The sequence below is a fragment of the Phasianus colchicus genome, chromosome 1 (assembly GCF_987193195.1).
Source record: "Phasianus colchicus chromosome 1, bPhaCol1.hap1.1, whole genome shotgun sequence".
In the NCBI taxonomy this organism is placed as follows: domain Eukaryota; kingdom Metazoa; phylum Chordata; class Aves; order Galliformes; family Phasianidae; genus Phasianus; species Phasianus colchicus.
In genome coordinates, this window is record NC_143436.1 from 43652408 (window position 1) to 43675028 (window position 22621).

General features: G+C 36.1%; 1 protein-coding gene across 2 annotated transcripts in view; it reads right to left on the bottom strand.

Annotated features, from left to right (window-relative positions):
• Positions 1–1516: 1516 nt before the first annotated feature.
• The window catches only part of KITLG (KIT ligand), a 52801-nt gene continuing 31696 nt past the window's right edge, over positions 1517–22621 (bottom strand). Inside the window, exons 3-10 of one of the 2 annotated variants that reach the window (XM_031589627.2) lie at positions 22458–22520; positions 18444–18623; positions 16696–16858; positions 15709–15810; positions 8501–8610; positions 7883–7959; positions 6542–6625; positions 1517–5721 (exon numbers count right to left, since the gene is read on the bottom strand). In XM_031589627.2, the coding sequence (XP_031445487.2) occupies positions 6586–6625; positions 7883–7959; positions 8501–8610; positions 15709–15810; positions 16696–16858; positions 18444–18623; positions 22458–22520 (735 nt within the window). In that variant the 3' untranslated portion in view covers positions 1517–5721; positions 6542–6585. The remainder of the gene's footprint in view (positions 5722–6541; positions 6626–7882; positions 7960–8500; positions 8611–15708; positions 15811–16695; positions 16859–18443; positions 18624–22457; positions 22521–22621) is intronic. The other variant, XM_090139603.1, reaches the window with a different exon arrangement.

Sequence of the window (22621 nt, forward strand, 5' to 3'; positions counted from 1 at the left end):
AATCCTGAAGAAGCTCAACTCATAAAAACACAGAAGGAAAAATTAATATCAGCAAATAAATATACGTACTGCCATTCAGAAACTTTGAGCAAAAAAATACATTCAGTACTCTATGTTTGTTAAAATGTAATAAAAATACACTAGAGTCACTGAGCATAGCTGATGTAAAATATTGCAATTTTATAGAAGTATAGCTAAGTTGCAGCTAAGAAGCTAGTAGCTAAGTTGTTCAAATGTATTGCTACCAAGGAACAGTAGGTGAGCATAATAAACACCCTCAAATGCCACTGGTGCTACTCCTCAGGTCATGAACTTCTGCTACACCATCAATTCAAGCCCTGCTGCAACTTGGTCTTCTTTAAGCCCATCAGAGAATCGCAGAATCACAGGATGTCTGAGGTTGGCAGGGACCTCTGGGTCCATCTACCCTAACTCTACTCATTCAGAGCCAGAGCAGAGTGCCCAGGGCAATGGCCTAGCAGCTTCTCAAGATCTCAGTGGAGGAGACTCCACAAATTCTCTGGGCAACCTGTGCCAGTGTTCTGTCACCCGCACAGCACAGAAATTCTTCCACATGTTCAGAAGGAACCTCCTGTTTTCCCCCAAGCTGAATAGTCTAATCTCCCACTTTCCTCCGCCTTTCCTCATAGAAGAGGTGCTTGGGTCTGCTCATCATGAGTCCCATCATGTGTGTCCTTCTTCTTGTACCTAGAACAACATCTTTCACTCTTGCCCATGCTCTAAATTTTCTGCCATCCTTAAATCCTGTTTCTCTGTCTCCCAGCCCATTGACCCTGCTCTCTGCTCCTTTTCAACAGTCTTGTTTGTACCTCACTCCTATTTGTAAGCCTCCTATATTTGCATCCAACAGCTTTCAAAGCGTTTCTTAGTGGTAGGTTGAAAGGTTTATTTCTTCCTCTTAGTCTGGAATTATTTTATTCAATCAGGAGGGGAGAGGTGCTTGAGCTCCCCAAGCAGTTCAGGTTTCCCTCCTATTCCCATCTCTTGTTCTGGGATTGGCTTTTTACTGAAACACCAGAACAACTTCCCAAAAATTGAAAGGCAGGATTCTATCCTCATGGGATAAGCTCAGGCCTCAGCTGAAAAGCCATGTATTTATTTTTTATTTTGTATATATTTTTTAAAGAGTTATAAATGCCATTTACTGAGTGTGCATCAAAAACATCCCAATTTTCAGTGGTAAATTAAATTAAAATCCTAGTATTTGGCCAATAGCAAGAATGGGATTATAAAAGTTGCCTAAAGCTTGGCACAAACAATTTTAAGCTCATTAAGGAGTTACAACAAACTTTTAATTCTGAAGCTGGAATAATTTGCATAATCAGAGATACACTACGGATTAGAACCAGATGTTTTAGTGGCACAAAACTTGTAAATGCACGATTAAGAAATGAATGATTATGAAGGATCTCACGTCTAGTAGCAGATATTGTGGCAGGAAATTCTGCAAGAAGACAGCAGGATGTTCAGAAAGTCTTAGGACTGACACAGAAGAGCAGAGGAACATACTCATTGCTTGGCAGTGCATAATATCTTTATTTAGAACAATAAAGTATATGTATATAATGTAAATTTCAAATCTGAACTGGTATAAAAAAGGATCAGGGAAAACGTCTATCTTTAAGAGGACACATATATACATACACACCACATTACGTAAATTTTATTACTGCCAGTCAGAATGTATCTATGCAAGACTGTGCTGACATTTACACTGAGATAAATGAATTTGCCCATGATACAACCAGCAAACGTCTGTGTCTCTATCACTAAAGAGTCTGAAGTTACTGCGTTCTATCACTTCAATAACATAATAGCAACATGCCACCATCACTGTACATCTGCATTCAATAGATATCAGATTCCTGAATTGAAGAATGTTGGATAATTCTTAAATGTAAATCTAAATCAGAATATCTTTATGTATATGGTTAGCTTTTCAATTTAATATTTGTACTGTGTGTACTGAATAGTTTCAGTGTATCACAAAGAGAGAGCAACAGAGAAAACAGAGCTGGTGAAGATCAGAATCTAAAACATGTGCAGGTTGTACATATACTCCATAGTATAGCACATTAGTGCTATCATAAGCTTACTTATACAATGACCTTGTGATTAAAGTACCATTAATTTATTCAAGTAAACACATACCTAAAATAGCACATTGAGTTACTCTGTATATCACTATCTGCTTTTTATTATCACAAGGCCACTATTAATTGCATGCAAAATTCAACAATGCCAAAGGAAACTTAAAATGTTAGTTCCTCACAAAATGATAGAAATCTGAAACAAACTTGGTTGACTTTCTTATTAAAAAAAAAATTAAACATACACAAAACCAACATTCACTTTTCCCCCAAATTCATTTTAAAAGAAAGGGTGTTCATTTTTGAGCTAATACAGTGTTTACTCAAAAAGTCTGAAGAAGTGATCGCTATTCAGAAGTCAGGTAGGCTACAGCTGGATAAAGAAGCTATTAATTATTTCTGCCACCACTACTTTCACAGAATTGGTTTCAAAGATATCTCACAAATCAGCAGTTTTTCAAAGTTTCAATGCATGTAAAATTAAGTCCTCCTTGGTGGATAGATAAATTGGGCACAGAAACCTTGAAATAATTTTATGATCACATTTTCAAGTGTTGTGCCATCCACTTGCAAACCATTCATATTTATAAATATCCAGAAATGTCCTTCTGCCTTGCAAAATGGCTGAGACCACCTAATATTTTGTTCAAATCTCTCAAAAATGGGCAGGAAGAACAAGGAAACCTGACTCTATCAACAGTTTTGCTACTCTGTTGTACTATGTTCAGTGCATACTCAAAATCAGAACAGACTGTGATGTCAGGTTGGAAGTTATGTACATGAACTTTCTTTGAGTTTGCATGTATCCTTCAATTTGCTTTACTCCATAGAAGAGATTAAAGAATGTGACATATGAAGGTGACATACCTACTATTTTAAGATTTTACTATTGGAACATGAATATTTTGTCACCATCTATCTAGGCTTAATGTATGTTTCCATTTAAACCTGTCATTTTATCTTTTACGATTTTATGGGTAGATGGTATACTAAGGACTCTAAAACACCATGTGTTTTGAATGTCAAAGTATAATTTAAGGCACACCAATATGCAATGTTATTGTGTATTTGATTTTCCGGAAAATATGTGTATAGGAAAACTAATATTCTCATGAACAAAGAATGCTAATAAATACAAATTTTTGTTTAAAAGAAACATTGAAAAATACTGTAAAACTTAGAATACATAAACTAGCTTTGAGTACATACAATATAGCAATGTGGAATATGTTTTTGTTTTTGTTTTGTAAAATATGTAAGGATAGTGACTTCTACTTATTGTTGGTTGATACTTTTCAGCTCTGTCAAAACATACATACAGTATTGTTCACAAAACCAATAAGGTGCACATTTCCTATAAATTCGGTCATGCTGACATTTCTTTCAGGATAACTCTTATTTAGTTCATAGGCCTAGTGAGAACTGTACACTGGCAAATTTTTGCAGATCTAAAATTTGCAATGAGCCTTATTTGTTAGAAGTGATGAACAATCTTGATTATTTCTCATTAAATGGTGAATGCTCCTGCACTTCTGAATAAAAAAGGAGGTCTGATTCTCTCACCAAGCTTCTTTTCATCTAGTTTAAGCTACATTCCTCAGATTATAAAAACCTCTGTTAACATTAATGGGACTATGCTAATTTATACCAACTGAATGAGATTGGAGAACACTTTTCTGATATCCAGGGTGGGCAAAATATTATTTTCTGACACTCAGGCAGGCCTTATTATAAGAAAAGAAAAAATTAGAACTATGTGATCAAATCCTGGTATGGGTGAATTCAAAAGAAATTTCACCATTGACGTCAGTAGTGTCAAAATTCCAAGCAAAGTAGCTAAATGCACATATAAGCTCTGTCATTATAATAAAGTCCTGAGGTTTTTCTTTCTCAGTGAGTATGAAAGCCAAAACAGTTTTACCAATTATACACACACACACACACACACACACACTATTATACATATGTTATGCTCTTTCTATGCATGGCTCTCAGAAAATTTATCAGATGATTAAAAATTCCACAAAAATTCTTTAAAAATTAATCCTGTCAGTGTACCAGCAGATATTGGAGAATGGTATTAGATATATTGTTTACCTCTTAAACTGCCCTGTGTGGAGTCAGGACTTCATGATCTTCAGGGGTCCCTTCCAACTCAGGAAATGTTATGATTTTACAGTTAAGTTAGACTACACTTTAGAGAGAACTCCAAATTTCTGCAAAGCATTAATAAGGTGTTCCTTGTTTTATTTTTATTTTTTCAACATTTTCAAGTAACTCAAACTAAAATTCTTACTGACATAGCCAGTTTGATGACGGATGGCAATTTGTCATCTGAAGTGAACCACCCTTACATTCTAAAGTAGAAACCTCTAATACAGATAAATGATTCATTACCATTACCTAGAAAGTGTCAAGATGAAAAGATGCACAACTGTACTTGCAACTTTTATCACAGTATTTTTAGCATTTTCTTGAAAATGCCTGTACATTAAACCTGTACAAGATTTCATGGATGCTACAGCAGTAGTAGTTGTAGAAGACAAGTGGAAATTAAAGCCTTTCTCTTCTGTTTCAAGAGAATTAATCTTAGGAGTGGAGAATGTCAGGATAGTAAAGCTTACTAATCATTAAAAACACAATGCGAATATTAATTACAGCTGATGTAAGTAAAAGCTAAATACACTCTCAGGATCTTTCAGATTTTCTATGCTATACATTTGAAAACAAGTTATCAATGGCATGCATCTTCAGCATTTGAAATGCATTTCGTGGGTTTGTCTTTATTTTGATGTTTGAACGCAATTCAGACTCTTTACTCTCCCTTCTCTTGGTATGGCTGGAAATTTCACCAGTGTTCACATCTCCAGCAGTTACTCCTAATGCTTCAAAGCTCCATGATGTACTGTAATGTTCTGTTTACTTTGTCTTCATCCAGTATTTGCTTCTCCTGAGCAGACACCACCAAAGCTGATGAACTCTTGAGGCTTTCCGTGGTGGGCATGTAGCCACTTGGCATACAACAGAGGCCACATGTCACTGTACACATGACTTTTGCCAGGAATAAACCCAGTTCTTTATAAGTAAAAGGCTAGTAAACTGGTCCACGTCATGACTTTACTTTCAAGTTTTATATACAGTATTGAAGAGTGTGTTATCTATATCCATTTCTGCATTTTCTCTCAGTTCAAAGTATTCCATTTGAAGACACCAAGGTAAGGTAGAGGACACAGAACTTAAATTAAGGATGCAAAGGTATTTATGATTTTCAATGTTTCCATATAGTTAGAGGCATTTAAAAGTGTTTTTTGTTCTGGATATGTACTTTGTTTGTCAGAGTCAGACGCAAGTACAAATACAATTAAAAACCCCAAATGCCACACGAAGTAGATATTCACATAAGATATAGTCCTGTTAAGTGCACACTCTTCTTGTTGCTCGATTCAGTGTTGGTTTCACAGTAAGAAACACAAATTGTCCTCATTTCTTTGTCATGTCATGGAGTCATGGGCAGCAACAACAGATGCAGACTCAGTCTGTCACTCCAGAAGGAATATGAATGTGCTTAAGGCTGCTTCATTTATGAAGCAAACATGGAACTGTTACCTGCCTGAAGAGAAAGAGCAATTAGAATTTTGCTAATTAGTTTTCCTCTCTATGCTACTGAACAGTAGAGCTTTTCACAGACATAACACAGACATTTTTTCCTATAATTTTGGAAGCACATATATTCATGATACTTGCATGGCATTCCCTAATTCAGAAACAAAAGAATATTTCCATTCTGATGTATTTCAACTTCATGGCACTTCTTGATTCAAGAGCACATTTGCCAGCAAAAACTTTTGATATCATCTAGTCAATGGTGACTACATAACTCTTGTGGTCAGACTGCCCTTGCCAGGGAAATGCTCCTTTTGCAGAGAACTTCTGGGACAGGAAAGCTCACTTACATTTACTGCTCCCTCCATCATTCTTACTTGTCCCTCTTACATACAAACAAGAATGATGGATCTGATAAGGCTATGGAGACTGCAAACAGTGCTGAGTAAACAACTTGAAGAAGTTCAGTTCTATCCTGCTTTTCGAAAGACTGTGATTTTAGATTACACTGCTTTGAAACAGCTGTGGGAACAACAGCTGAAGTATTTTCCATATTGGCCATCACACCAAAAAGGAGAAGCAGCAGTTGGTCCTTCATTTCAGAATTCTGGCATCTTTTATTTTGTAACGTTTACATTAAAATCCAAAAGCTAGAATTAATGATACAAGATTAATTAAATTACTAACTAAAGTTCCTACGCACAAAGTAAGTCTACTGATAATAAGTTTTATTATATTATTTTTCCCCCAAATGGACTCTGAGTGATTACACATTTCCGCAGATAGAGGTTAATCCTATGGTAGCACTTCTAACCACAAGAACTTACCAGTACATGAAACAGTAACAGTGTTGAGGGAGAAAAAGCAACAGCTACACTTGTAGATGTCCTTTTTCTTTTTGCTGCAACATACTGAAATAAAAAATAGGTACTTTATTACTACAGCATTAGTACTATAGGTACTATTACTACAGGTTCAAGGAACTACCATGGAAGGCTTTATCATCTACATATAAACCATCTACATATAAAAAAAGAAATATCTGTAATTGAACTGGAAATATTAAAACATGTTTGCTAACAGATTCTTCCTACTTCTTGATGAATTTTCAAAATTTCTCAGGGAAAGGGGGAAAAAACAACAACAACAACAACAACAACAACAAAAACTGCACAGTGAATATGTAACCTGTTTACATTTTCCTCTTAGGGTCACCTCCTGCATTTACCTAATGGTTCTCTTTCCTCCTCTCTCTTTTCTTCCTATAAAATCATTTTTTATATTTCCTGTGAAGTCAGAAGGAAGATTCATGTTGGGCTTTACAAATTTTAACACCTGCTAGGCTGAGGTGCTGGATGAGTTATTCTTAGCAAATCATATATTGGGTAAATGCGCAGTTTTCTTTTATATGAACTGTACGTGATGAAAAAAATGTTTGAATAATGTATTATCCTAGAAGGATTTGAACTCTAAAAACTGTGGCCCACATAACCAAAAACTGCTAGATCAGAACTTTGCCTATTCCTGTCTTCAACCATAGGCAGCACAGTGACATTTCATACAGTGTGAGAAGACTAGTAGATCTCCTTGAGATGTTATAATTCCTCACAGTTTAAAAGTTACTAAAGATTCTGAAATAGAACGTTAAATAATACTCCCAAAACATTTTGGCATGAATTATAGTAACATGAAATATTCTAACTTAAAACTATCCCTACATTCCTTTTCAAATAAAATAACAAATTTCACTTATTTTTGTTGCTTCCTCTACAGATCTCAGCCATCCTGGGTTGGCTTCATTCTTCCATTGTAAGGTAACCTTTCAAACCTGCTTCTTTTCATCACTATTCCTTACTCGTATGAGTCACAGGTAACGTCTTGTTAATATAATTTTGTACAAACGAATTTCCTCTGTATTAATTCTTATATTTCATATTGGACCTCCTTCAAAGGGCAGATCCTAAGCATACCTTTCAGATCTACAGCAAACCCTGATAGTGTGGCTTAGTTTTCTTGTTTGATTGTTTTTTTTTGTAGGTTGGTTTTCATTTGCTTGTTTGTTTATTGTGAGAACTAGAGAGGAATTTTCTGAAAGAATTTCTCAAAGATGATCTTACATTTCTATACGTGTGTGTGTGTGTGTGTGTGTGTGAAGTGGAACTTTGTACCTTATCTCATTTTCCTCTTGACAGCCATGACACTGTGTAGTTTCATTACTTTCTGGTCTGGATTTAGGATGTGTTTTCTAGAAAGAAAATGCAATAAATGTAAATAATCTAAAGCTTTATTTGAAAACTCTGAAAGCAATTGTTGTATATTCCAATTTGCTTCAGATTTTCAATACCAAAATCATTTTGCAAAATGTAGGTAAAATACTGCCTTCTAGTACACATTTCCTAATTGTATAATTTTACATTTACATATTTACATTTACATAATTTTACAATTACATATTATTAAATATTTTGTATTGTAGAAAATGCCACACTGGCTAAAACCATAGGAACCCATCTCAAGACATAATAGAAGAACTGGGTAATTAGGGGAATCCCATGCTTTTAATTTCCAATTAGAGAGATATCAAACTGACAGAACAAGTTTTATAATTTGGTGATGGAACTGAAGAATTTGACAACAAAGTTTTATATTTGCACGTCACACAGTTCAGAGAAGATCAAAAAAGAGGTCTATGACTTTCACATGCAGAATCATTATGTTCTTCCAGCTTCTCTATAGCCATGAAATATAATATAACTATGCAAACAATTAAATGAAATATTTCTTACCTTCCAGTATATGGCTCCCAAAATAAAGCCAATGAGAAGAGACAGCAATGATGTCAATGCTATGCTGATCCCTTGCAGGCTGGAGCTGCTAATGAAGCCAAGTGCCTCTTCTGCAATTACAGATGTTCTCATTAGTGAAGACAGATTTATGGCAGAAAACCATCTTCAGGGCAACACTATTAACAAGAGCACTTTTAGGCACCATCTACACAATAGCATCAAGATAGCAAAACAGATATTTCAAAATACTGTGTACATGAGGTGCATGTCATCCAAAATATCATAAGAATTTTTTTTTGATCATAGAGATGCTCCTCCCCCTCATGAAATTGTTCTGTTTAATAGTTCCAAGACTGATTATCTTTTTTTTTTTTTTGTCATTTGTAGAGCACATTCTTTTTCCCTCACTTCAAAATTTTGTTTCTATCAGTTTTTAATTATCTTGTATCACAAAGTAATTCCTTGGAAGACAAAATATTTGTCACTTCAAAACATTCACTTCATGCATTTGTTTAAGCTCCATAAGACACATATGACACAGATTGATTTAACAATAATATATCTGACTCTACTTTTAACGTCTGCCTGGTAAGGTCCTGCTGACTTCAATAAGATCAAAACCTTGTAAGTTTAAGTCCAGCTGTATGCTGTTTTGTTGCTACCATTTCTTGACAGCTTTTTGCATTTTATACAGAATAGCCCTAATTCTAGTCTTTTATGAGAATAAGCAATTCCATTCTCCTCATTGGGAGCTGTATGCATACCAAGACTAAAATGAGGCTATCCAGTTATTTGATCAAGATCAGGATGTGAAAAATCCAATGGAGTCACCCTGGGATCCACTTTCTGAAATGCAAAGTGAGCTGTAGGAGACTGCCAGTTTAGACACCAGACACCAGGCTTGCAGTTAATTTCAAAATTTGATGTCTGCAGCTCAAATGGTGGGTGTACTGTCAGATTATTGCAAAAGAACCAAATTGGAAGCAAAGAAAAAGTGTAGGTAATTAGATAGAGAACAGATAATGGAGTTGTAGGACTAGAAATCTGTGCAAGTGACTTACACAAATAGCAAATTTCTAAGCACATATGGTGTGAAATACTGGGTCAATCAATGTGTGTTTAGTACATTATTAAAGAGCCACTGAGAAAACACTTTAGAGAGGAGCATTCTCATAATTAACTGGCAACTCACTTTCACTCTCTTGAGTTTTTCTGCGTGTCATGTTATAAGCTTTTACACAAATATTCTTTCTCTGAAATTAAGCCATATTTCTAGAGTTAGTGTAGAGAAAACTATAAGAAAACAGTACATCCCTTGTTATGTACTGTTTACAAACTCTAGATTCTGACGATAGGGCTTGAATTTTACTTACATCAGTAGGCTCATTGCACTAAAAGGAAACATTAGTCAAACAGAATAGGTGATAGTTTACTGGGAAGAAATCTGCCTAAAGAGAAGGTAAGGAAATTTCTACAGAAATGAACATCAGTTGAAAAGAGGGGAAATTAACAGGAGTGACATATCTTTTATGAAAGTCTGTCCTAGGTTAGGTATAGAGGTTTCTTTATAAAAATTGAACTTCAAGAAATCTGGACAAACTGAAGTGGTGCAGAGATAGTCTGAGTAGCTGAAACAAAAAATCCTATCATTAATTTATGCAACTTGTATTCACATGAGAATATTTCTATACTGTTCTTGTGTTCTAGTCAATTAAAATGCAACACTGCTTTGCCTAATTACATTAATCATTCTTCCCAGTGTGAGAGTGTTTAGTTATAACACTGAACTTATGGTCATGTTTTCTGGATTCTGTTCTATAAACTTCAGAAAAATAGAGAAAGTGGGGAAAAAACAATTTTCTTCAGGTCACAAAGAGCAAGTCATTTGATAAGAAGTTCTTGCAGACTGTTTAACCTCAGAATCCTCTATCTGCTCTGCAATGCCCGTTAGAATGATATGGCAAGCATGTTGATTTTTATGTCAACTTCTAAAGAAATAGTCTGCATTCAGGGAGATCAGCGTTAGTCTAGCATGATCATTTTTACAAATTTTCACTAACTTTAGAGAGTCTTAGATAAAGAAGAGTTTTCTTTACAATGAGATATCTAGAAGTAGAAAAATCTGATTTCTGAGAAGATATCTACAATGCAGATGCTTTCTTCAGCATCTAGTGAAAGTGATATATATTTAGTTTTCCATGTGGAGACCTGAAATCCAGGGGCAGAACCTAAATACAGTCAAATTGTAAAAAAAAAAATAAGCAACAAAAATGCAAAAAGCTACTTTTAAAAATGAGAATAGATTTTTTCCTCATAATTTCATTCTGCTTGAATTAATTTGAAATTTAAGTAACCTAAATCTACTTTTAAAAAGCAAATAACAAAATATCAGTTAGATTTATTTTTGAGTCAGGAAAAATATCTCTTGAAAAATTTGGAGATAATGAAATGAGTCATGGCAGATTTTATCATGTGCTTTCCATTTATCTAAATACCTAAGACAGAACAGGTTGGAGAATTTTCAGTCTGGAGAGTCTCCCAGATTCTGCGCCATAGTGAAAGGAAATGAGAAAGGCAAGCTGGCTGCCAGTAGTTTTTATCCCTTTAATTGAGACTTTTTCCTCTGGTAGAAAATTGAACTACAACAGCTCTACACAAAAGCATTCCCACTTTTAGTGTTTGAGAAGAGCGAGCAGGAGAAGGAATAGGAGGAACCAGGTGGTAAGGTAACTTCATGAACTCTTTGGGCAACACCAGATGAACTTCTGGCTCTGTAGTTGGTAGGTTATTTACTTGAAACAGACTTTATTTCTGCAAGGTGCTAAAGGGATGTGGAAGCAGGCCAGCACCGCTTTGTGCACTCACTTCAACACCTTGTGGAAGAATCCCTTAGGAAGTGAGCTCATATGAAGTAGATTCATGTATAATCTTCACGGACATCAGTACGTTAAACTGAATGAAATACGTTTACATTGAAAGCCACTCAGCTACACAAAGAAGTTATTGAGCTGTTCTCTACTTTGAGCCATGTGTGTAAATTTAGCAAGCAATTATGATTCAAACCACCAACTTCATTTTATTGCCTTATATGTCTCAAAGGAATTTTCACTTTACCTCTGCTCAGCTCCAACACAGCTACCACAAGATCTTATCTACAAAAATGTAGAACAGCTTTCACCTGTTCATTAGGATTCTCCATTAACTGTAACAGCACAGAATGAAACACCAATTGCATTAAGCCATGGGCAATACTTTTTAATTGTTGTGCAATTACAGAATTAAACTACAGTATTTTTTGCTTAATTATAAAAGTCGAACTTCTTCCTAAAAGCGCTCATAGAGATCTCTGTGTTTACAGTGCACACATGTTCTTTGAGCTGTTCAGTACTTCATAATAAGGCTTAATTATTATGGGAAAATTACAGGCAAAAATGGAAGAAAGCAATACTGAAAAATATTGCACTGTAACAGTAAAGTGCTAAGTTAAGTGCTAGTAACAGCTAGCAAGTTCAAGTTTAAGAGGGAAAGATGAGATTCATTTGGTGGAAAGAAAAAGGACTACTATAGCTTGCTTGATTTAAGCACAGAAAGAGAACAAGATTCAAGACCTCTTATCCTGACATAAGTTCCTTTTTTAGGAACCATTCATTTGAATTCTCTGTTCTATGCAGGAGTTAATGATCCAGAGAAAACAGACAATATCAGTGGGACTAAGATGTAAACAATTACTCGGTGTTTAAACTGGATTGTATCATGTAGAACCAAAAAAAAACTGAAGAGAAGGAAGGAAGAATAATATTATGGGACCAAAGATGGAGTGGGAACATGACAGAGATCTACATTAAATATTACCAGGAAAACACCAACACTACTATCGTTCAAAAAAAGATTAGAAAAGGATAATTGTTCTAGTTTACATCTAGTTGGGATAAGATTTTTGGTTTAGATCATGTGTGAGCTCTACTCTATCACAGTAGTTCAGTTTTATCATTGTGCAATAATGATCAAATCTTGAGATACGATGTGCAATAAATGCAGCAACATGAAAAAAAATTAACTTAGCTAATTTATATATGACATTTCTACAGTAATTATTTCACACATTATTTTATTAGATGATTTTTTTCAGGTTTCTCTTTAGAATCAAGAGCAGTTCAAGACAGCTGACTCTCCAAGCAGACTTTATTAATAGATTCAGTATTTGTTGTTAATCTGGAAGGATTCATTTCTAACAGTGACTGTTTCTCAATTGTCTAAAAACAATTTAAATTGCTCATTTTAATAGTTTAATAGTGAAAAGGGCCATTTAAAAAAAAATACTGCAGTAGTTTTTGTCTGGGGATGCATTTTTCAGGTTTCTCCAGGTTTCTGCTCCAAATGTTTGCCTTTCTGAACTTTGAATTTAGTGGTGCTGTTCCCAGCACAACCTACAGCCAGCAGACTGGGTTCTCTGTGCTGATGATTCCCAATGTGAATGTTATAACATTCGTTCATTGTTGTTTGCTTCATGAAGACAAAGATTAACTAAAAAAAACAGACTGACTTAGCAGTAAGACCAAGACAACATAAAACTGGTACTGAAGATCATTCTCAGACAATAAGAGATGGCAACAACAATGCAACAAGTCCTTCCCCTTCCAAACTAATGACTGAAGTGTAACCAGTCAGTATCCAATCTTCAAATTAATGTAATTTAATCTGATTAAGTGTACAAACTGTCCCCAGTCCTAGACATTTAGACCTTGTCATTTCTACATAAGGCTGTGGTATCCAATTTTCCAGTAAGTTGCTTAAGAGAATGGTAATCAGTTAGAGCACACCTGTACAGCATATGGCCAGCCAAGCAATTTCTTTGACTTATTGCATTATTTTAATTAGGCTTTTTTCCTACTTGATAATCAGTTACAAAATAAGATTAACATGCCTGTTTCTGTGTTCTTGTACCCAGCACAGCTCTGGCCAGAGCTCTAGACTCTGCTTTGCTGCCTGATGTCCTTCCTGTTACTGCGCTGGGTCAAAACTCCTTTCAAATAAATTGTTCCTGTAGTCTGTCTCTCTCTTTCTTTGGCTCCTTGATCCATTCCCATTGCTTCAGGCTGCATTTGAATATTCTTCCTCTCATAGTTACATCAAAAATTATCACATGCTCAGACCTGAGAGAGACAGGTATGCACTTTTTAGCCCCCTCTTGGTGCCTCACAGTTGGCTCTAGGCTCATCAGGTTATTTGCAGCCAGCTCTGTGACCTCCTGGATAGGAATTTATGGCACTAAGACTTCTCTTTTCAGAGAGGAAAGCTGCCAGCCATAAATTGAAGGTGGATCCAAGCACAAATATAGACTGGGCGGACAATGGCTTGAGAACAGCCCTGAGAAAAATCTGGGGGTGTTAGTTGATGAAAGATCAACATGAGCCGGCAGTATGATCTTGCAGCCCTGAAGGCCAACTATTTCTTGAGTTGCATCAAGAAAACTGTGGCCAACAAATCAAGAGAGGTGATTCTGCCCCTCTACTCTGCTCTCATGAGACTCCTGGAATACTCATCCAGTTCTGGGCCCCCCAACATAAGAATGACACTGAGCTGTTGGAGCAGCTCCAGAGGAGAGCCACAAGAATGATCAGAGGGCTGGAGCCACCTCCCCTGTGGGAACAGGCTAAGAGAGTTGGGGCTCTTCAGCCTGATAAAGTGAAGGCTCCAGGAAGACCTTATAGCAGCCTTCCAGTACCTGAAGGGGGCCTACAGGAGACCTAGGGAGGGCAATTTTATAAGGGCATGTACTGATAAGACAGGGGGAAATGTTTTTTAGATAGAAGAGGGTAGATTTAGACTAGATATTAGGTAGAAATTTTTTTAAGGGTGGTGAGACACTGGAACAGGTTGCCAGAGAAGTTGTGGATGGCCCTCTCTGGAGGTGTTCAAGGCCAGGCTGGATGAGCAACCTGTGTAGTGGGAGGTGTCCCTGCCTATAGCAGAAGGTTTGGAACTAGATCTTAAAGGTCCCTTCCCACCCAAACCATTCCATGATACTATGATTTTGTTCCAGCCTTCTTCTCAGATGACTCTGGGGTGTCATAAGATATTCTGTTAACTACAAAGTAATCCAACCTGACAACAGTTGTGAACTATCTGTGACGTAGCATGCATGGTGCTGAAAATGCAGGGAATAACTAGATTACACATTTGCAACTGGAAACAGGAAGAAGAGAGGTAAACTCCAAATAGGATCTGTCCTACCATCGGGAGTTTCCCACCAGTGCCCATCAGGCTGGCTCTGTGCCTGTGCTTTCTTAAGCACAAGGAGTACCAGCCACACACTTCAACATCACACAATGAGATAATGCCAATGTTTGTAAAGCATAAAAAAGTAAAAAGAAATGTACACTATCATCCTGATGTGTCTGGGAAAAAGGAGCAAGGAAAACTACAGCACAATAAGCTTTATGCACCATTTCAGGAACTTTTAAGGTCATTAAAACCCCCTGAAACTCTGTTAGTTCTCTTCACCTCAGCTTCCTACATTCCTTCTGACTCATGACAGGTAACACTGAGGCTCTTACAGAAACAACTCCAGGCTGCCTTATATGTCAGTGACCAATCATGTAATACACTGATCAAGACAGATAAGAAACACAGAGAAGACTAGGCTGGATAGAAGATTACAGCCTTCCAAAACTGTAGTAACTCCTTGATCTCAACCAAAAACTTCCTCAGCATGCAGCTGGCCCTACTGCAACTACAGTAAATATACAGCAAGGACTGTTTTCCGATTTGGTGTCAACTTTGGCAACCAGAGTGCTCTCAAAATACATACAAAGGAACTCTTCACCCAAACAAGTATCTTAGGATCAATTTGGGATAGCTGTTCTATTTGGAGCATCTTCTTTTTCTAAGACTGAAAATGATGTGCCTGGAATAGTTGAGTTTGCTGAGGCCACGTGACTAGTGAGGCCTCATAACAACAATAAGCCAAAAGGAGGAGACCTGCCCTCTCCAAGAGGCATGGAGCTGTCACAGCATTTCAACTTTACAGCATTTCTAAATTTTGATTCATTGCTTTTTGGTGTTACAGCTGAGAAACACATGGTGCACCATCAGGCACAAGTAACTTCTCATTAATTTGCACAATTAAGACATTCTTTTCCTCTGAAGTCTCATAACAACCAGCTTCCAGAACAAAATGTAGACACATACATTAATTCAATACTTACTGTTACTGTTACTGCTAGTATTACTGCCAATGCTGTCATTCCTAAGGGAGCTGGCAGCAACAGGAGGAAACGAAATTGTTTTTGTGACAGCGACTCTGGAATCTAAATAGAAAATGAGTGTGTCAGCATTATGTAACTTAAAATACAGTTCCTTCTATATGTAATGAAGGGCTATAGAGCTATTTGGCTCTTCTAAAATTTGGCTACAGGGCTTTCTTCTTAATAGGCCAAAAAAGGCTGCCTTATTAAGAGACAGAGGAGTCCACACGCTGAGCTGCTGCTGAATAGCTATTCTGGAAAAGCAATTGCTTTAAAGAAGTTCTTAGGTTGTGGCACTGATCTGCTTCCAGTTATTACTGGTGTAATTGTGCAAATGGATATGTCGCCCTAATTAAAACAGCTAATAGCTGTCACTAGAGAGAGTAAAAGAAAAGAGAATACAAAACCTCCATTTACTGGAAGGATGAGAATTAGCTACAGGAGCCTGACCTGAACTTGTTAAATCTTTCACATCAAGTAAACATAGGCCATTTCAGCAGGAGTGAGGTGAATACTGAGGTGACTTGAGGCTACTCCAGTTTGCAACTTATCCTAGCTTTCCATCCTTTAAGTAGTGTAATCTTAGGCTCCTTTACTGCCTTATAAAAACTAAATAGAGCATCAATAGAAGATAAGATGAAGAAAAAGAGCAATGTATGAAAATGATCCAGGATGTATTTAGGATGAAAAGAAACAGAACAGAGCATTGTGAAGTTATTTGGATTACATTAAGGAACAATGTCACTAGAAATGATGGCAGTAGTTTTACTACCAGATATAAATCTCCTTTGAACAGAAATACAAACTTTGGTGTTGGTGGTAATTTTAACTGGCAGTAAAACGGAAACATTGAGATACACCACTGGATTCTTAGCATCTTGAAAACAAAGCAAAATCACCCATTTCTCTCCATTTAGATTCTGTTTTCCCAAACAAGAGCCATCTTACCATTCTCTGGTGTTTCTACAGTTGAAGGCATAATGCACTCATTCTTATCCAGTGAATCTGCAAATTCCTTGTAGACTTCAATAGTACTATTAAAGAGCCTAAAAAAATTCTCAGGAATGAAGCGATCTTCTTCGTAAAGGTGACCATTTTCTTTTATAAAATCCTAGGATAAAATATAGAATTCAACTTGAAAAGGTCAGGAGAGATGCACACATCAGCACCTCAGTGGATGGTAAAAATATCCAAAGATGACATACAATAGCTTAAATTTTTATCCTGTAGAAGACCAGATCTTCTGTGTACAAATGTCACAACCAACTGTTCGATATTTTCAAATTAACTTTGTAAATAGAAATAAAATATTATTTCACTGTTGTAAAAATGCCAAGAAATTAAAAGCAGTTTCCCATTCTATGCTGAAAACAAAGAGATTTTTCATTCTTTGAGTTCCCTCATTAAAAAAAAAAAAAAAGCAACCACCTTGATTTCACATTACTTTGTTATGCTCTGCATGTTTCTTTTAACCTGGATACAGGAACACAACACAATCATAGCTATTGTTGTAAGAGTACAGGGAACAGAATATAATAGCTGTAACAAAGCAGGCTGAGATCTTTGATAATGTGACTAAAAATAAGAGCAGGATTATAAACAAGGAAGCCCAATCACTTTGAGATCTAACAGACAAGTGTGTTATGTCAGACTAAACAAAAAGTTAAGGTCCATGTTAAGACCATTGATAGCTGTTTTCTTTTTTGTGACTAACTGGTTTTCACACAACAGTTGTTTCTTATGCCAGCAGTTCAGAGTTGGTCTGGATTTATTACTCCCAGTAGGAGTGGTTAGAATACAGGTTAAACAGGTACTAAGAAAAATTTCCTAAAGCTTGGTTTTAAGACTGTTTTCTCTTTAATGCTGACAGAGCTAGATTTTAGACTATTCTATAAGGAAATCAATAGCAGTTCGATTCTGTGGATTACAGAAAACTAAGAACTTACAGTACAAAAATAAATGTATAGGGAAGATGAAATCCTAGTCCAATAAAACAATGGAGGTTTTTCAGTGGTATAAATCCTCTGACTACAGATAGACTTGATAGACTTGTTAGGGCTGAGTAAGGGATTAGAAAATTAATTTATCCCTATCATTTTCACCCTAGAGAATCAGACAACTCTCAGGGAAGACTCCTGGAAGCCTTGCAGCTGTTGCTGGCATACAAAAAATATGGAAGTGGGGCATTATTTACCAGTCTTTCCTGTATCTTTGTATACAAAAATACTACATTAAATCATGGTGAAGCAGACTGAGTCTCACACACTGATAGAGATTATTAATAGCTTCAACCACATAAACTTTAGATTTATGTTAGAATCCCTAGCAAATAGAGGAATTCTGGGTGTACAAGGAAGGTTTCTGCCTGTCTGAAACAAACCTAAATGAATTAATTATCTTAAAGATGATGGTTACATTTTTGACTTCTTAAATAGCTGTATGCAAGTCTTTGCATATACTGTAATCCCAAATAAATCATTTTGCTTTGAAACAGGAGACGATGACAATTCAATGTTAACAGAGTATACTCAGAGTATCTCGGAACAAAGCAGGTTTTCATACATACAGGAGTATAAAATGAAAAGAAAAACATCTAATGAAACTTTGGATCTTATAAAATAAACACTATGTACTGTGCAACAGAAAGTTCAAGTAAAAATATTCAGCACAAAAGTAGAATCTCCATGTTAGATTACCTTATTTTTATCAAAAGCTAGACATGCCATAAGATCATTGATTATCCTTGTGAGGTTATTAATGATTGAATAGTTGCTTAAAACATCAGACATATCGGAAATATCTGAAAATTTCTGGAGAAGATTATGTAGACTCCTTGAAAATTCAGGCACCATCAGATGCAACCAACAGTGATTAGGCTGTTAGGGGATAAAAAGAAAGACAGAGAGGTAGATTAAATATCAGACTTTTGCAAAAACTGGTTAAGCAACTCAATGTGCAGAAGTAGATCAGACTGCTCTTTCCAATTTAAATTATCCTGAATGTCTAAATTAAAATTCACTTTCTTTGGTGTCGGCCAACTTTCTCTTTAGCCCTTTTGGTAAAATTTCTATTCTCACTGATACTGACATATTTATGGTTGTCTGTTAAATGCCATCCCTTCATTAAATTCTTAATGAATGCTAAGGAACATGTTGAGGTTTTGAGCCCTAGGACATACTGCTATGAACACTCTTCGATGCTCTCATTAACCTATTTTAATTTTTTAAATAACTACTGCTTTAGCAACTTTCTACAGACTTTTTTAAACCATGCACGGTTCTCATTTTATTATTGTTACTCTGCATAACTGAGTTAACCCCAAAGATCCTTGATATAAATCTCTTTTGAAGAATGATTCCAGAAAAGTTTTGCTGTCGAAATTAATGTGCATATTCACCTCTGAGGAAATCAGCTCAGTTAAGTTCTCTTAGCATTTTCACTGAAAGTCATTTCTGATAGAAAGGTTCTATATTCAACAGTCTGTATTTTCCTGTATTTTTTTTTCTTTTACACATCCTATGATGGGATCTGTCACATCTGTGCCACTGGAATAGCGTTTAAGTCCTTCAACTGACTTTTAAGAAAAAGAAAAAACTTCTCTTATGTATTAGTCACATTGCAATGTGTGTATGGAAATCTCTTCCCAATAAATACTGCATTATTGACAGTAAATGCTATGGGAATTTATTCCATAATTCCATATATGGAGTTATTTTTTTCGACTGTTAAAAATGTATCAGGATGATTCAGGCCTGTCAGCTACAAAGATTTTGGCCCAGCAACCCCTAAGGAATATGCACTCCCAGTAACACTGAATTAGTTTCTAAGGTATGTTTCTATGGTATGTAGGATGGTGATAGCAGCATCCAATGAATCTATGTTTTACAACACAGAGAAAGCATCTGACATTGAATCTGCTTCTATGTGTAATCTCTTTTTTGTCAGTTCCTGAAATAACTCTCTTTCAATCTTCAGTACTGAAACTATCTCATGCGCTCCTAACAAGTGAAAACTATTACTGCATTCAGTAAATGTATAATTACAACTGCTTAAAAAGTTAAAAAAAAAAAAAAAAAAAAAGTGAAATGGATAGCACTTGGCTTGATTCTCTGCTTCCTTTTTCTTCAAACCTTACAGTGGGAGGGGAGAAACAAAATCAAATAAATCAGGAGGGAGGCTTTTTGAAATGTATTCCATTCAAGCAGCATGCAATGCACCATGTCTCGTTACTCTCAGAAGACAGAAAACAAATTTTCCTTTGCTTTGGTGTAGGAACATCAACATAGTGCTTCTTCGAGCTGTAAAACTACAAATTTTTGTGGATGTGTGTTCTACAGTGGCAGAGATGAGCAAAAACTCCTCACTTCTCCTAGCGTGTAAGGAGATGATATGGCAATTCCAAAAGGGATTCTGCTTTGCTGTTCCTGTGGTTTTGCAAATGCATGAGAATTTCTTCCAAATGAGCTATTCTGCCCTGCAAAGCTTTATTACATGAGAAATTTTAGTTTTCTTTTCAGTAATGTCAAGCTGTGCAAGTGTTAGTTTTCTGAATACCTACCAAACACAGGGATAAAACTGTTAAACCCAGCAAATACAACATCGTTTGCCAAGAAGAAATGGAGAACTAACTCTGCTTTTTGTGTGTAAATTTGGACCAGCATTTATATCTTGGGCTACTTACAAATTTGACTTCCTCTGTACTCTCAGGTACATGACACTTTTTTTTCCTGTATTTAACAGTTTGGAATTTCTCTCTTGCATGGAAATTAGCCCCCGATTCTGTCGTCTTTGCCTTTTAATCTTCAAGTTAAACTACACACTTCACTCTATTCAAAACTACTTTTAATGCCACTCAGATGCATTGAGCTAGTGCATAATGCAGCAGCCCTCTATTTAATGGATCGGGTCAGTCTGTTCCTGTTAAGTGCACAACACTGGCTTTCCATTAGCTTTGCATTCACTCTGCCTTCCCACCTTTCGTCATCCACATTCAAAATTTGCTACCTTGGGTACATTTCTCATTTTGTGAACACAGTGAAGATTGAAGTCTGTTGAAAAAAAAAAAAAAACAAAAACAAACAAACAAAAAAAACAACCTGCTGAACAAAAGGTATCTGCTGTATTCAAAGCCATGGCTTTCTCAGCTTGCAGGGACCTTTTAGAACCTGGAGCAAAATCTACTTATTCAGCCAGCCTTTGGTGTGGTATGTGTAACATAACCTGAAATCCCCAGAGAGGAATTTGGCAAAGTGGGACACGAATACCACTGAATACTTCCTCCTGGGAAGGCACAAGGCCAAGAGCTGCACCTTCCCTCACCACTACTGAATGTGGTGTACAAGCAAAGCGAATATGGAAATCCCAGCTCTAAACTTCTCTTCTACCTATTTAATTCTTGGCTGCTCATCGTAAATGTAAACTCGATCTAGGTTTCTGGATGTGATGCAGCAAGATGAAATGGTATTTAAACTAAAGAAGCAGAAACTGCTTACTGTCAGCCAAAACTGAACCACAGAGGGAGGTAAGAGGTAAGCAGTGAGAACGACCAGGAGTCTATTGCTCAGGCGGGCTCCCTGGTCTTCTTCAGCTACAGTGTAAACACTTCCCAAGAGAGCAACAGAGAGAACAGCTATAACACTGCCTGGCCTACACAGGGCAGCTCCTCAGCAGGGAGCAGAACCCAGCCTAAGGCTGCCCACCACTGAAGCAATGCTCAGCACAGTAAGCATCCAAATAGCTGGATTTCAAAATGCACTGCAGCCAGGGGATGATAGCCAGTGAGCCTTACTGGTAATAGCTATTTTCAGAAATTCAATTTTTTTTTTTTTTCCATCAGTTTTAATTGTATTATATATGACCTAGCACAGGAATTCCACAGCATTTTTTTTCTGCTGAGTTTTCCTGCTTAAGGAATAAATTTTAAGTAATATGCACTCAGCGTAATTTCTACTTTCTTTTTTTTTCTCTCGTTCATATATATATCTTGTATATACAAGTAAATACTTATTTCTGTAGTGCATGCAACAACAAACAGAACACTTGCAATGAATCCTTCCTAAACATATTACAAAAACTAAGGAAAAAATAAAAACCGTTTGGTAGAAAAAAACATTAAGATAGCATGACAATGGTTTTAAGATTAGAGACTAAAAAATTGTAAATAAGATAGCAGACATTTATTTAAAAGCATCACTATGTATGGGATGTCACAGAAACTGTGTTTGAATGAAATAGTGTCCCGAATTTTTCTGTTTGTTTAGTTACTGACACTGTCACTTTCTGAACTTGAGCTTCTCCTCATTGGCTAGTGCATGTTTGCTGTGTTTTAATGGCATTTCCACAAGCTTAGCCTAGAACGACACTCTAGAGGATATTCCAAAGTAAAATTAAAAAGAAACAAGCTGTGTAAGAAAGAAAAATTTTCCATTGTCACTATAGTTAGATTCTTTTCCAGAGAAAATATTAAAACATTGAATATGAAGAGATATTTTTGTTCAAATTCCTATAACATTCCTTAACATTTTAAGTTACAGTAGGAATCCTCCTACATTCTTGTTTTTTAAATGAATAATTGTAACGCATATGACAAGTGAAATAATCATCCTTTAACTGTAACTTATTAAGCCATAGGACTTGTTACAAAATGTTATCAACACCACTGTTTTCAATGGGCTGTTTTAATGGGGTTAACATAAAGTGGTTGTACATACCAGGCTATCCATCTTCGGGACATATTTAAGGGTTATCAGATAATCATTCGGGAGATTTCCAACCTACAACAAATAGACAATAAAAATGCTATTACTCACTATACAAATCAAGATATTTTCCATCACTATGTTCAACAAAATGTATCAAGTATCAAATGCAGATT